This window comes from Meriones unguiculatus, chromosome 3 (assembly GCF_030254825.1).
Source record: "Meriones unguiculatus strain TT.TT164.6M chromosome 3, Bangor_MerUng_6.1, whole genome shotgun sequence".
Taxonomy (NCBI): Eukaryota; Metazoa; Chordata; class Mammalia; order Rodentia; family Muridae; genus Meriones; species Meriones unguiculatus.
The window spans coordinates 167,852,353-167,866,695 of NC_083351.1; the positions used below are offsets into that span (position 1 = coordinate 167,852,353).

The 14,343-nt window shown below is 42.3% G+C and overlaps 1 protein-coding gene across 2 annotated transcripts; it reads right to left on the reverse strand.

The window, feature by feature from the left end:
• Nucleotides 1-9,948: 9,948 nt before the first annotated feature.
• Nucleotides 9,949-12,763, reverse strand: LOC132652825 (preferentially expressed antigen in melanoma-like protein 7). Of its 2 annotated transcripts, XM_060378754.1 has the most exons (3): nucleotides 12,477-12,763; nucleotides 11,432-12,022; nucleotides 9,949-10,657 (listed from the first exon to the last, which is right to left on the reverse strand). In XM_060378754.1, exons 1-3 carry the CDS (start codon nucleotides 12,761-12,763, stop codon nucleotides 10,081-10,083), a joined length of 1,455 nt encoding a protein of 484 aa, XP_060234737.1. In that variant the 3' UTR covers nucleotides 9,949-10,080. The 2 variants fall into 2 exon arrangements, with proteins under 2 accessions (XP_060234737.1, XP_060234738.1); XM_060378755.1 differs by lacking the exon at nucleotides 11,432-12,022.
• Nucleotides 12,764-14,343: the final 1,580 nt, after the last annotated feature.

Sequence of the window (14,343 nt, forward strand, 5' to 3'; positions counted from 1 at the left end):
CAGGAAGGACTAGCTTGGCACATTGTGTAGACATGATGCCACCAAGAATGGGAGCTTGACAAGGAGAAGCTTCATACTACAAAAGGAGGCAGAAGGCTGGAGAGATGACTCAGTGGTTAAGAGCACTGAATGGTTTTGCAGAGGACCTGAGTTCAATTCACTGCACTCACAGGGCAGCTTACAACTGTCTGTAACTCTTGTTCCAGAATCCAACACCCTTACACAGACATACAAGCAGTCAAAACAGCAATCTCACAAAATAAATATAAATAACTTCTTTAAAAAAAAAAAAAAAAAAACACCATGTTTTGGCTGGGCCATCTTACCAAAAACAAGCTCCAGATTCAATGCAATTCCCATCAAATTCCCAGCACAATTCTTTAATTCTTTACAGACCTTGAAAGAAAAATTTTAAAATTCACATGGAATAACAAGAAACACAGAATCAAACAAATGTTCCTCTACAATACAAGTTCCTCTGGAGGTATCTCCATCCCTGATCCCAAGCTGTATTACAGAGCAACAGTAAAAAAAACTGCATAGTTCTGGCAGAGAATCAGACTGGAGGATCAATGGAATTGAATAGAACGCCAGAAACAAATGCACACACTTATGGACACCTGATTTTTTTTTTTTTACAAAGATGCCAAAAAAATACAAAGGAAAATAGTAGCGTCTTCAACAAATGGTACTGGCTTAACTGGATGTCTACATGCAGAAAAATAAAACTAGATCCATATATATCACCATGCACAAAATTAAAGTCTCAGTGGATCAAAGACCTCAACATAAAACCAGACACACTATAAATCGGTTAAAGAAAGAGTGGGAAAGACCCTAGAACTCATTGGCACAGGAGACAACTCCCTGAACAGAACACAAACAGCACAGGCTCTAAGATCAACACTCAATAAATGGGACCTCGAAACTGAAAAGCTGCTCTAAAGCAAAAGATACTATCATCATAACAAAGGGACAGCCTACAGATAGGGAAAAGATTTTCATCAACTCTATATCCGACTGAGGGCTAATATCCAGAATATATAAAGAACTCAAGACATTAAACAGCAACCAATCAAGTAATCCAATTATAAAATGGGGTACAGAGCTAAACAAAGACTTCTCAATAGAGGAATTTAGAATGGCAGAGCAACACTTAAAGAAATGCATCCTTAGTCATCAGGGAAATGGAAATCAAAATGACCCTCAGATTTTACCTTACACCCATCAAAATAGTTAAGATCACAAATTCAAGTGACAACACATGGGGAAGAGGATGTGGAGAAAAGGAAACATTCCTCCATTGCTGGTAGAAATATAAACTTGTACAACCACTTTGGAAATCAACCTGGAACTTTCCCAGACAATTAGAAATATTGCTACCTCAAGATCCAGCTATACAACCCTTAGGCATATATCCAAAATATGCTCAAGTATACAGCAAGGATATTTAGCTTTATTCAAAATAGCCAGAATCAGGAAAAAACCCCAATGCCCCTCAACTGAGGAATGGATACAGAAATTGTGGTACATTTACACAATGGGATACTACCCAGCAATTAAAACAAGGAAATCTAGAAATTTGCAGGCAAATATTGGGAACTAGAAAAAATCATTCTGAGAGAGCTATCCCAGTAGCAGCAAGACACACATGGTATATACTCACTTCTAAGTGGGTAATAAGCATATAATATAGGATATAATATAAGATAACACACTAAAATCTGTGCACCTAAAGTAGCTAAGCAAGAAGGAGGACCCTTGGTAAGATTTTCAATCTGCATTCAGAAAGGCAAATGGGATTGACATCAGGGAAGAAGGTGAAAATAATGAACAAGAGAGGAGCCTACCACAGAGGGCCTCTGAAAGACTCTACTCAGCCGGTTATTAAAGAGATGCTGGGACTCATGGACAACCTTTAGGCAGAGTGAAGGGAATCTTGTGAAGGAAGAGGGAGAAAGAAAGACCCAGAAGGAGAACAACAGAACCAAAAATTCTGGGCACAGGGGTCTTTTCTGAGACTTATACTTCAACCAAGGACCATGCATGGAGATAACCTAGAACCCCTGCCCAAGTGTAGCCCATGGTAGCTCATTCTCCAAATGGGTACCCAAGTAAGGGAACAATAGCTTTCTCTGACATAACCTCAGTGGCTGACTCTGTGATCACCTCCTCCTGAGGGTGGTGTACTGCCTTACCAGGCCACAGATGAAGACTATGAAAGACAGCACTGAGGAGACCTGATAGGCCAAGGTCAGATGGAAGAGAAGGATGTACTACTCTATCAGTAGAATGGGAAAGGAGCATGGGAGGAGGTGAGGGAAGGAGGGAGGGCAGGATTGGGAGGGACAATGGTGGGGGCTACAGGTGGGATACAAACTGAAAAAAATATATAAAAAAAAGAAACTAAGCAAGAAGGAGGATCCTGAGAGAGATGATCAAACCTCATTTATAAAGGCAAATGAGATTGACATTAGAAGAGGGAGAAAACAGGGAACAGGACAGAAGCCTACCACAGAGGGCCTCTGAAAGACTCTACCCAGTAGGGTATTAAAGAGATGCTGAGACTTCTAGCCAAACTTTGGGCAGAGTGAAGGGAATCTTATGAAATAAGGGGGAGAGAGAAAGACCTGGAAGGACAGGAGCTCCCCAAGGAGAGCAAAAGAACCAAAAAATTGGACCCAGGGGTCTTTTCTAAGACTGATACTCCAACCACAGACCATTCATGGAGATAACCTAGAACCTTTGCACAGATGTAGTTCATGGCATCTCATTCTCCAAATAAGCAACCTAGTAAGGTGAACAAGGACTGTCTCTGACATGAACTCAGTACCTGACTCTGTGATCACCTTCTCCCTGGGGTGGGGGGCAGCCGTACTAGGCCACAGAGGAAGAAAATGCAGGCCATCCTGATGAGACCTACTAGGCTATCTTCAAATGGAAGGAGAGGAGAACTTCAACTATCAGTGGACTGGGGAATGGGCAAGAGAAGAGAAGAGGCAGAGAGGGTGGGATTGTGAGAGCATAAGGGAGAGGGCAACAGCTGGGATACAAAATGAATAAATATTAATAAATAAAAGTAAAACTGAAAAAGGTAAAATATGGCTCCTATCATACCATCCATTGTATTTTGTTTGACATTCTTCTTTAAATTCTTATGGCTAATTATGGTCATAATTTTGAAAGACACCCCTGACTCTGAAATAATTACAGACACATCATACTTAAAACCACCTCAGTGTTCACTTTAACAATTCATTTTTTACTAATTCTTTTTTAACTATAAGGTTTTAATACGTGTCTGTTGTCAACAACAACCACAACAACAAAAAACATGTTCTAGGAGTTTAATAAATGAGGAAGAAAACAATTGAGAATTATATCACTTTATTGATATTTTACTATACAGAAAAAGGGCATATAATGGATGGGATAACAAGATTTTTCTTCTTACATACATTAATACAGAGATCACAACTGAAGACATAAAATACAGGTCTTTAATAAAATAAAAGGTTTTTGGCAGCACAAGAACTTATGTAGTATTGGACACCTTTATATACACTATGGCTACTTCATAGAGTTTGGGAGTCCACAGGAATACGGCCCTATAGACATGTGCAATGCAGGATGGATATATTGGTTTATAGTGGTAGTCTCACCCAGACAAGATCAAGAGTCCAAGGCTAGCCCGAAGTACATGAGGCTTTCAATAAAAATAAAATAATGTTTTAATTGGAAGGAAAATAAGCATTGAGAAGCCTGCTCTCTTTTCCTTGTGTTGTCTTCTCCTTCCCTTCAGTCACCTCTCATGGGTCCATGGTGCCTTGTGACTTGAGTGTACTGGATGTTGTTTGTGATCCATTAAAACTCCCTTCATAGTCACAGGAACTGTGTCTAGGTTGCTCAGTTTACTTTCAACATTTTGGCATATAATAGAACAGTCACCAAGACATTTGTAACTATTGTACAGGCAGGAAAAAGACAAGAATGAAAGAAGTGTCACCAAAACTGTCATTTTGTGGATGCGAATTTGGTATGGATCATTGCCTCACTCATTTCACATCATTCATTGTGTCAAGGAACCTTCCAGATCTTGACAATGAGGGTGAAAATCGAAGGAAAAAAAAAAAACAGAAGGAGAAAATCCAGGTTTACTGCTGCAGGACAAAGCCACTGGTTATCCTGTCCTGACAGAAGCCACATTAAAGGCAAAAAGTCTTTTTGACTCCACAAGGTCCCTGTTCTCACAGTCCCATTGTTCACCATGTCACTTTCAGTATCCTAGATCCAACTCACCAAACATCATTTTGATTCCGATATTTGAGAAGAGCCTGAAGCCACAAGCTCTGAGCCCAGCATGAGTGATGAATCCCAAGCCTTTCATTTCTTCAAATGCAGAAATCATGTTTCTATATTTACCGCTAACTCCTCTGGCAATGACACAATCTGAATTTCTTGCCATAGACACAGCTCTCTCCACACCTAGGACACATATGTGTAGCAAAGGAGATGCACTTGGGCTGCCTTATGGCCCTGAGTCTATCTATTTGCTCAACACAGACTTGGACAAATCTCTCTACGGAGACATAACCAAACTCATCATAGCACTCAATAGGGGCAGGGTACTGTTCCACATTCATCTTGCTCAAGTTGGCTGTGTGCTGCAAAAGTTCCCTCTGGATGGACATGGAGAAGTCATTGTCAAAAAAACTGACCTTGGCCAACTGGGAGCACTTGCTGAGCACAGTGAGCTGAGAGTCCTTCATCCTACAAGCCTTCAAGTCAAGGGACTGCAAAGTGTCTGCCACATTCTCTAGGAGGACTCGGAGAGGCATAAGATCCAAAGACTTTAAGGGCATACCGTTCATAACCAGATGTTTCAGCTGAAAGAGCTTCGGACACTCAGAGAAGTAATTCAGTTCTGCTTGTGAAATGTCACAGTAAGTGATGGACAGGGTCTCCAATGTGGTCATCAGGGACCTAGGGATAGACCAGGAGGTTAGTTCTGGAAAATGGTGTTGGAAAGAATGGGGTGGTGCTTACTCAAAGGTAGAAAAAGCAGCCCAGTTCCCCAAGGTCAGATTCAAGGACATTATTTAAGATCTCATTATTTAAGGTCTCATCTCTCAGCAGAGCCTGCCTTGCCACCTTGAAGAATGTGGGTGGTGTCTGAGCACTCATCCTGGTAGGTCTTCAGTCAGAAGGATCCTGGGGAGGCATTTAGGGGAGAATACATTGTCAACATCAAGTTTAGAAAACCCCCTCACCATCAGAGGAACCACTCAAGGTCAGGAAATTACTGCTCGGACAGTGGTGGAGATATCAGCTTAAACCATTGTCCTCCTAGGAGGTCTCAAAGGAAACTCTATCACTGACAAGCACACCGAAGATTACACATTCCCCAGTGTTCCATCCAACCCTTACCAATGCCAAACTCAATCCCATCCCCATTGGGCAGGGGTCCCCTGCAGTCTGAAAGCTGAGTACCACCTTTGTGTGCAAACCAGACATAGATCATGTCTCAAGTCCTGGGACAACAGAGCATGGGGAGCTTACACACCCATCCTACCCATACTTTTTCTAAAACATGGAAACTGCCTGTGAAAAAAATGAGATGATCATGGAAATGGGGTTGATACTCCATCCTGTATTAATTAAAGTTGTGTCAAAAATCTGATTTTAAATCTAAACCTTCTCTTCAGTAGGTTCATCTGAATGAAAAATATTGTCACAGAAAGCCATGAAAGAGAACTATTCACCATTCCGTGGTAAGAATGAAGTTTAACACTCCTCAGTGATTGGTTCCTGGCTGGTGGAATGTAAGAAAAGACTCATTTTTCTCTAAGAGGCTGGCCACCTGAAGTTTGGTCATGTTCCAGTGAGTATAATGGCCACAAAAACTGAATTATTTTTTTGGTTGGTGGGACTTGGGGAGGTTGACCTGGGTAGACTGGGAAGTGAGTTTGCTCAGGGTTCAATGATGTGAAATTGCCCAATAATCAATAAAAATATTGCAAATTTTTTTTTAGTTCTTTTTTTTTTCCAATGCAGTTTATTCAGGAACCTTGAACAATCATCTGACCCTGGGGAAAGCCAGCCCACAGCTTAAATAGCATCTGGGTAGCCAAACCCAGGATGCCACATGGGCAATGCAGATAGGTCCACATACATGGAAGCAAGCCAGATCCTCAGCCTTAGCCAAATGTGGAGTTGTTTGTGCAAATATTGCAAATTTTAAAAGTAGTTTTAAACCATATACATCCAGAAAAAAAAGGCTTTAGAAACTTAAGTAAGTAAATAAATAAACAAATGAATGACTAAATGACTTCCCCATCTTGGGCCTAACCTCTCTGTTTCAGGGGCCCTGTCCCTTTGAATCAAAGTGACTTACCTGTTCTGAGCACTGATGAGCACAGGGTCTCTGGATCCCAACAGAGCCAGGCTGTCACTACAGTCTTCAAGTCACTGAGGGAATGACTTCTCTGTCTCCCCTGAAGCCTTTATATACCACCCTGCCAGCCCCTCCCTATTGCAGCCACACCTACCAACCACAAGCTGCCATCTGCTTGTATATTTTAATCCAGACACTTAATCCCTTCTTGGGTTCTCCTGTACTCTAGATTGAACCAAGCATTCTGGGTCAATGCAAACACAACACAGAATAGGATAAAAATCATGAGTCCACTTACTGACTAATTCCTGAACCTTGAATTTTATGATTTGCTTGCTTATTCATTTACTCTTCTATTTACTCTTTTTCTCCTTGCTTTTGAATTGTGTTCTGACAACTTTGCTATGTAGGTAAGGTTAATTTGGAATTCCAATTCACAGGGATCCTCCTGCCTCAGCCTTCCTTTAGGGAGGATTACTATGTGAATCAACTACACTGGCAGTGTTTATCCATTACTGACCAGCATGGTTCAGAGTGTGAGTCAGCAGAGTGGGGGAATGATAACTTAATCCTGAAAATATAAACTTATTTGTCTATTCTAGAAGGAAGAGCTGAGCTTGATGCTTTGCCAATCTTCCTGTTTGGTAGCTACTCAGAGACTGAGGTAGGAGGATCCATTAATAATGTTATTACGTCAGGAATAGCCACACAGTGACCATTCCAACACCACACTCAGATTACATCATTTTGACCAGCTAAACATAATCAATTATGTTCCAAGTGTATGGCATTGTATCTAGGAGGCTAGACAAAGCATTTTAAGCTAATTGGCTAGGTTTAGGGTAGGGGATGTCATGGGTGCTTTCCAGCTATCTGGAAATAAGGAATATACCAGGCTGTTGTGATCTTTAACACAAGCAGAACATGCATTTGCCATCTATTGTTTGATCCTAAGCAGCAAGTACAAACTACTGAATTGTATTCTGGTGTCAGGCATGGAGGGATTGAGAACTTGGTCTTAATTTCACCTTACAATCAAAATGGAGACTTGAAGACAAAATGGCTTCTGTTATGGTAAAGGTGACAGCAAGAGTTAACTGAGGAGCCACAGTCATGCTAAGGACTAAAGTAGGTCTCTACAGAGGGGCTTTAGAGTGTAAGCAGGTCATACCAGTATTTGTCAGGGCTCTCTTTGCCAGGAATTTAGGTAGTAAAATCCTTGCTTGGAATTCACAAAATCATAGGTGACATCTAGACATGATCTAGACTTGTTGGAACGTGCCTATCCCCCGAAAATGTGAGAGTTTAAGTACACAGGGCTCTAAAGTTCAATGTCTTCATTGACTATAATTGGAAATTGGGGTTGCACTTTACTTTCTCACAACATTTCACAAAGTGTATCAGAGAGGGAGATTTCACTGGTTTTTCTCAGGGAGTTTGGTAGAATTTCAGAAAAGGAGGATCACTGGACATGGAGAGATGCTCAGTGGTTATCGAGAGCGTCCTGCTATTGCAGAATGCCCAGCATGTATGGCAGTGACTTCAAATGTCCTCTAACTTGAGTGCAAAGGAATCTGCTGACCGTTCCTGGATTTAATGGGCACAATTACGTTCATGTGGACATGCACACAAGCACTCACACACACAAATGGAGAAAGAATGATGAAGCTGGAAAAGAGAGAGAGATCATGACACACTTTTGTCCTACTTGGGACTTCTCTGTCAAATCTTCCCCTCAGGGATCAGGGAACCCGGTGAAAAGGGAGGAAGAAAGACTGTGAGAACCAGATGGAATGGAGGACACCAAGGAAACCAGGCTTTCTTAAACCCAACAGAAGAATGCACATAAGAACCCAGAGAGACTGAGGCAACATGCACAAGGCCTGCATGGGTCTACACCACATGGAGTGTCAGTGTGGAAAGGAGTGGACACAAGCTCCCATCCCTAACCCAGAAGCTAGGGATAAGCTATTTGCAAATGGGAATTGAGTTCCCTCAAATGGAGTCTCTCCAAGAGTGCAAACCTCACTCTGTACAACAGGCCGAGTGAACAACTATTGATGCCAACACAAAATGAACTCAGTGGGATCTTTGGAGGTTCTTGGTCTCATAATGTTTTATCAGGATTTTTCTTTACTTTTTATATTACAGGACTTTTGCTTTTATATTATGTCTACCAAGTTTGTGAGTTTTCTCTTGTTGTTTTTTTATTATTATTAATTAATTTCTTTATTAGTTTAGTTATTGTTTAAGGATAAGGAGAGGAAAAGGGAAGAAGACTGAGAGGAGAGGAGAAATAGGAGCTTATCATGGTGCCATCCCCACCCCAGACAAAGACGACAGATATGAGGAAAGGGGAAAGAACCTGAAGCAGACAAAGCCAGTTTTGTGTTTTCATGGTTCCTATCATTCTGAGAAATCATCCATTGTATTTTGTTATACTTTCTTCTATAAATTCTTATGGTTAACTATGGTAATAATTTTGAAAGGCACCCCTGACTCTGAAATAATTACAAACACATCATACTTAAAACCACCTCAGAGTTCACTACCCACAATTCTTTTTCAAGTATAAGGTTTTAATCAATGTCTCTTGCTGACAACAATAAAAAAAAAAACATGTTCTAGGTGTTCAATGAAGAAGAAGACAATTCAGAAATAAATCATTTTATCGATATCTTACTATACAGAAAAAGGGCATATAATGGCTGGGACAAGGGAGACTTTTCTTCTTATACACATCAATACAGAGAACACAACTGCAGACATAAAATAAAGTTCTTTTGTAAATAAAATATCTTCTGCACGACAGGGACTTATGTGGTATCAGACACCTTTATATACACTATGGCTATTTCATAGATTTGGGAAATCACAGGAATATGGCCCTAGAGACATTTGGCATGCAGGATGGATATATTGGTTTATGATGACAGTCTCAACCAAACAAGATCAAGAGTCCTAGGCTGGACCAGAGTACATGAGGCTTTCAACTAAAAAGAAAACAAGGTTTTAAGACTGGAAGGAAAATAAGCATTGAAAAGTCTGTTCATTCTTCCCTGTGTTGTCTTCTCCTTCTCTTCAGTCACCTCTCATGGGTCCATGGTGCCTTGTAGCCTGAGTGTACTGAAACCCCCTTCATATTCACAGGATCTGTGTCTATGTTGTTCACTTTAGTTTTAACTTTTAGAGCATGTGAAAGAACCGCACAAGACATTTGTATCTATTGTGCAGGCATGGAAAAGACAAGAAGGAAAGAAGTGTCACCAAAATTGTCATTTTTATGGATGCTAAATTGGCCAGGACCTTTGTCTCAATGTATATCAGTGTTTTTTCCATTCATTGGGTCATGGAACCATCCAGACTCTGGCAATGAGGGTGATAACTGAAAAAATAGCCCAGAGGTAGAACATCCAGGTTTACAGTTGCAGAACAAGGCCACTGGCTATTCTGTCCTGAGAGAACTTACTTATAAAGGCAAAACTGTCTTTCTGACTCAACAAGACACCTATTCCCAAAGTCCCATTGTTCTCAATGTTACCTTCGTTCTCCTATATCCAACTCAGCAAACATCATTTGCATTCTAAACTTGAGCTGAGCCTGAAGCCACAAGCTCTGAGCGTCCAAAATGAGAGATGTGTCCCAAGCCTTCCAGTGCTTCAAATGCAGAAGTTAGGTTTCTCTATTTAGCGCTGCCTCCTCTGACAAAGACACAGTCGGGATCCCATGCCATAAACACAGCGCTCTCCACATCTAGGGCACATATGTGTAGCAAAGGAGATGCACTTGGGCTGCCTTATGGCCCTGAGTCTATCTATTTGCTCAACACAGAGTTGGACAAATCTTTCTATGGAGACATAACCGAACTCATCATAGCACTCAATAGGGGCAGGGTACTTTTCCACTTTCATCTTGCTCAAGTTGGCTGTGTGCTGCAAAAGGTCCCTCAGGATGGGCATGGAGAATTCATTGCAGTAGAAATTGACCTTGCACAGCTGGGAGCACTTGCTGAGGGCAGGTATGAGCACAGTGAGATGAGAGTCCTTCATCCTACAAGCCTTCAAGTCCAGGGACAGCAAAGTATCTGCCACATTCTCTAGGAGGACTCGGAGAGGCATAAGATCCAAAGCCTTTAAGGGCACACCTTTCATGTCCAGATGTTTCAGCTCAGAGAGCTTTGAACACTCAGAGAAGTAGTTCAGGTCTGCCTGTGAAATGTGGCAGTAAGTGATGGACAGGGTCTCCAACGGGGTCGTCAGGCATCTAGGGATAGAGACCAGGAGGTTAGTTCTGGAAAATGATGTTGGGGAGTATAGGGTGGCATTTACACAGAGGTAGAAGCAGCCCAGTGACCCAAGGTAGATTCAAGGGCATCATTTTAAATGCTTCCTGTTCAAATCTCCTCTGTCAAGACAAACTCAAACTTCTTCTCATGGCCTCACTCTCAAGCACAAAACCATTTCAGCACATTTTCAGCCCTGAAAGCACACATAAAGAGTTCCAAAACATGAAAGTCCTGGCAGGCTCTAGGTACACTTCCTGTGTGCTCACTGCACTCTGCATCCCATCAATGTCTCTGCACAGTCACACTTGTAGTAATTTAACATCCTCACTATCCCCCTTGTCTCAGGCACTCAGCTCTACTTAAGCTCAAAACCAGTCACCCATAGGAAATTCACGGAAGCTGAGGCTGTTCTCACAGACCTGAGTTCAGAGCTCCCCTCAACCACTGTGCTTGTGTGTCCACCAATTCCTCACTACACTCTCCCCTTCCTGTTCCCTTTCCATTGGACTGGTGGACATCATTCCAAGAAGAATTAAATCCCATCCTTACCAAAGATGACCTTCAGTCTTCTGATTCTTGATAGCTTATTTGACATGGTGATTCAATATTCATAGAAACAACATATAACTTCTGTACTCTAGAGGCCTAAGTGTTTGTTCCCATTCATGCACAGGTCTCATAAATGACGAATCCTTAAAACTACATATAAAGGTCAGCTCTAGTAGCTGACACAGCTCTCTATCCTTGCTTACCTGAGGACCTGATTGATGCGGTCTCTGAGAAAGTAGACGCTCTTTAAGGAGAGGTGCTGAAGACAGTTGAATCTGGAGAACTGAGAAATGAACTTGTTGATACACTTGTCTTCCCTGTCTGTTGTCCTGTTGCTAATCTTGAAGACACTCGTGGAGATAGGTGCCAGTAAGAGTTTGTGAAGATTTCTCATCTCGCCCAGGCAAGGAGCAAAGGCCGCCAGCAAAAACACATTCCAGTGTGTGTTCAGTTCGAATACCCGGATATGCTCTGGATGAAAAACATTCAGGATCTCTTTCATAATATGGATAGGCTGAGCCCAGATGGTCATCTCTGGACAGCAGAATTGGATGGAGCCCTTTCTTTGGTGGGCCCACTGCAAGAAGCATCTTTGTTCTTCATCTGCACGCAGCCTGAAGCAAAGGTCAGCTACCACCTTCAGGCGCCGCCTTAGTGCATATCTGGGAAGGACCTTCACTACTTGCTGCTCATCTGTGGTCTCTGCTGAACAACCACCATCCTCCGCACCAGCCCATATGCTCCAGAATTCATGGTGCTTCTTCCTCAGGTCAAGAACCTGAAGTTTTCCCCTCCTGTGGGTAAAATATGTGAAGTGTTAGCTACATGGGAAGACCCCACACAGACTCAGCATTTCCTCCACATCTGTAAACTCAGCCCTAAGTCCTGCCAAGGTGGGTGTTTTTTTCAGCAGCCGCTTCCCGCCCTGCAGAAGCTTTCCCTGAGCTGCACAGATAGCTCTGGTAACTTTCCTTTCTCTAAGTAACTCAGTTTCTCCTTAGTCCCATTACTAGTGATTGGGGGAGGCCAAGGATGGCTCATTTTCCTATGTGGCTACATCTGCTATATCTCTGATATAGGCAACATTCCTTAGGACAAGCAATGAGCAGCTTACAATATCCCTGCATCCCTATCCAATGATGGATCAGGAGCCTCTGATCCACTCAAGAAGAAGCCATTCTCCCTGACCCCACAATCTCTTCCCTCTTATCCATAGGCTCCATTCCACAGTACTGGCTTATCGCTTACCTGGGGTGAAACTTTCTTTGCAGCCATGTATCTACTCCTGCTAGAACTGCCTGGAAGGTTTCCAAGTCAGGGGTCTTCATCAATGCCCCCACAGGGAGACAGGGGAAAGGCCAGGCTGCCACCATTGCTTTCACAGTTGTAGTGTGTCTGCCAGTCAAGGCCTCCTTGAACAGTGCTGGGAAGAACACCATGGGCAGTTTGTCCAGAGCTGACATGTCCAAGGTCTCATCTCTCAGCAAAGCCTGCATTGCCAGCTTCAGGAGTGTGGGAGGAGTCTGAGCACTCATCCTGGAAGGTCTTCAGTCAGAAAGATCCTGGGGAGGCATTTAGGGGAGAATACATTTTCAACATCAAGTTTAGAAAACCCCCTCACCATCAGAGGAACCACTCAAGGTCAGGCAAATTACTGCTCGGACAGTGGTGGAGATATCAGCCTAAGCCATTGTCCTCATAGAAGGTCTCAAAGCAAACTCCATCACTGACAAGCACACCGAAGATTACACATTTCCCAGTGTTCCATCCAACCCTTACCAATGCCAAACTCAATCCCATCCCCATTGGGCAGGGGTCCCCTGCAGTCTGAAAGCTGAGTACCACCTTTGTGTGCAAACGAGACATAGATCATGTCTCAAGTCCTGGGACAACAGAGCATGGGGAGCTTACACACCCATCCTACCCATACTTTTTCTAAAACATGGAAACTGCCTGTGAAAAAAAATGAGATGATCATGGAAATGGGGTTGATACTCCATCCTGTATTAATTAAAGTTGTGTCAAAAATCTGATTTTAAATCTAAACCTTCTCTTCAGTAGGTTCATCTGAATGAAAAATATTGTCACAGAAAGCCATGAAAGAGAACTATTCACCATTCCGTGGTAAGAATGAAGTTTAACACTCCTCAGTGATTGGTTCCTGGCTGGTGGAATGTAAGAAAAGACTCATTTTCTCTAAGAGGCTGGCCACCTGAAGTTTGGTCATGTTCCAGTGAGTATAATGGCCACAAAAACTGAATTATTTTTTTGGTTGGTGGGACTTGGGGAGGTTGACCTGGGTAGACTGGGAAGTGAGTTTGCTCAGGGTTCAATGATGTGAAATTGCCCAATAATCAATAAAAATATTGCAAATTTTTTTTTAGTTCTTTTTTTTTTCCAATGCAGTTTATTCAGGAACCTTGAACAATCATCTGACCCTGGGGAAAGCCAGCCCACAGCTTAAATAGCATCTGGGTAGCCAAACCCAGGATGCCACATGGGCAATGCAGATAGGTCCACATACATGGAAGCAAGCCAGATCCTCAGCCTTAGCCAAATGTGGAGTTGTTTGTGCAAATATTGCAAATTTTAAAAGTAGTTTTAAACCGTATACATCCAGAAAAAAAAAGGCTTTAGAAACTTAAGTAAGTAAATAAATAAACAAATGAATAAATAAATGACTTCCCCATCTTGGGCCTAACCTCTCTGTTTCAGGGGCCCTGTCCCTTTGGATCAAAGTGACTTACCTGTTCTGAGCACTGATGAGCACAGGGTCTCTGGATCCCAACAGAGCCAGGCTATCACTACAGTCTTCAAGTCACTGAGGGAATGACTCCTCTGTCTTCCTTGAAGCCTTTATATACCACCCTGCCAGCCCCTCCCTATTGCAGCCACACCTACAACCACAAGCTGCCATCTGCTTGCATATTTGAGTCCACACACTTAATCCCACCTTGGGTTCTCTCATTCTCTAGATTGAACCAAGCATTCTGGGTCAATGTAAACACAACACACAATAGGATAAAAATCATGAGTCCACTTACTGACTAATTCCTGAACCTTGAATTTTATGATTTGCTTGCTTATTCATTTACTCTTCTATTTGCTCTTGTTC

Bases quoted from the DNA above. Each gene is read 5' to 3' on its own strand.
- LOC132652825 (XM_060378754.1), bottom strand. From the start codon at position 12,763: ATGAGTGCTCAGACTCCTCCCACACTCCTGAAGCTGGCAATGCAGGCT. The intron at 12,023-12,476 runs GTAAGCGATAAG...TTTTACCCACAG, and splicing joins CAAAGAAAGTTTCACCCCAG to GAGGGGAAAACTTCAGGTTC. The intron at 10,658-11,431 runs GTAAGCAAGGAT...CTCTATCCCTAG, and splicing joins CGCATCAATCAGGTCCTCAG to ATGCCTGACGACCCCGTTGG.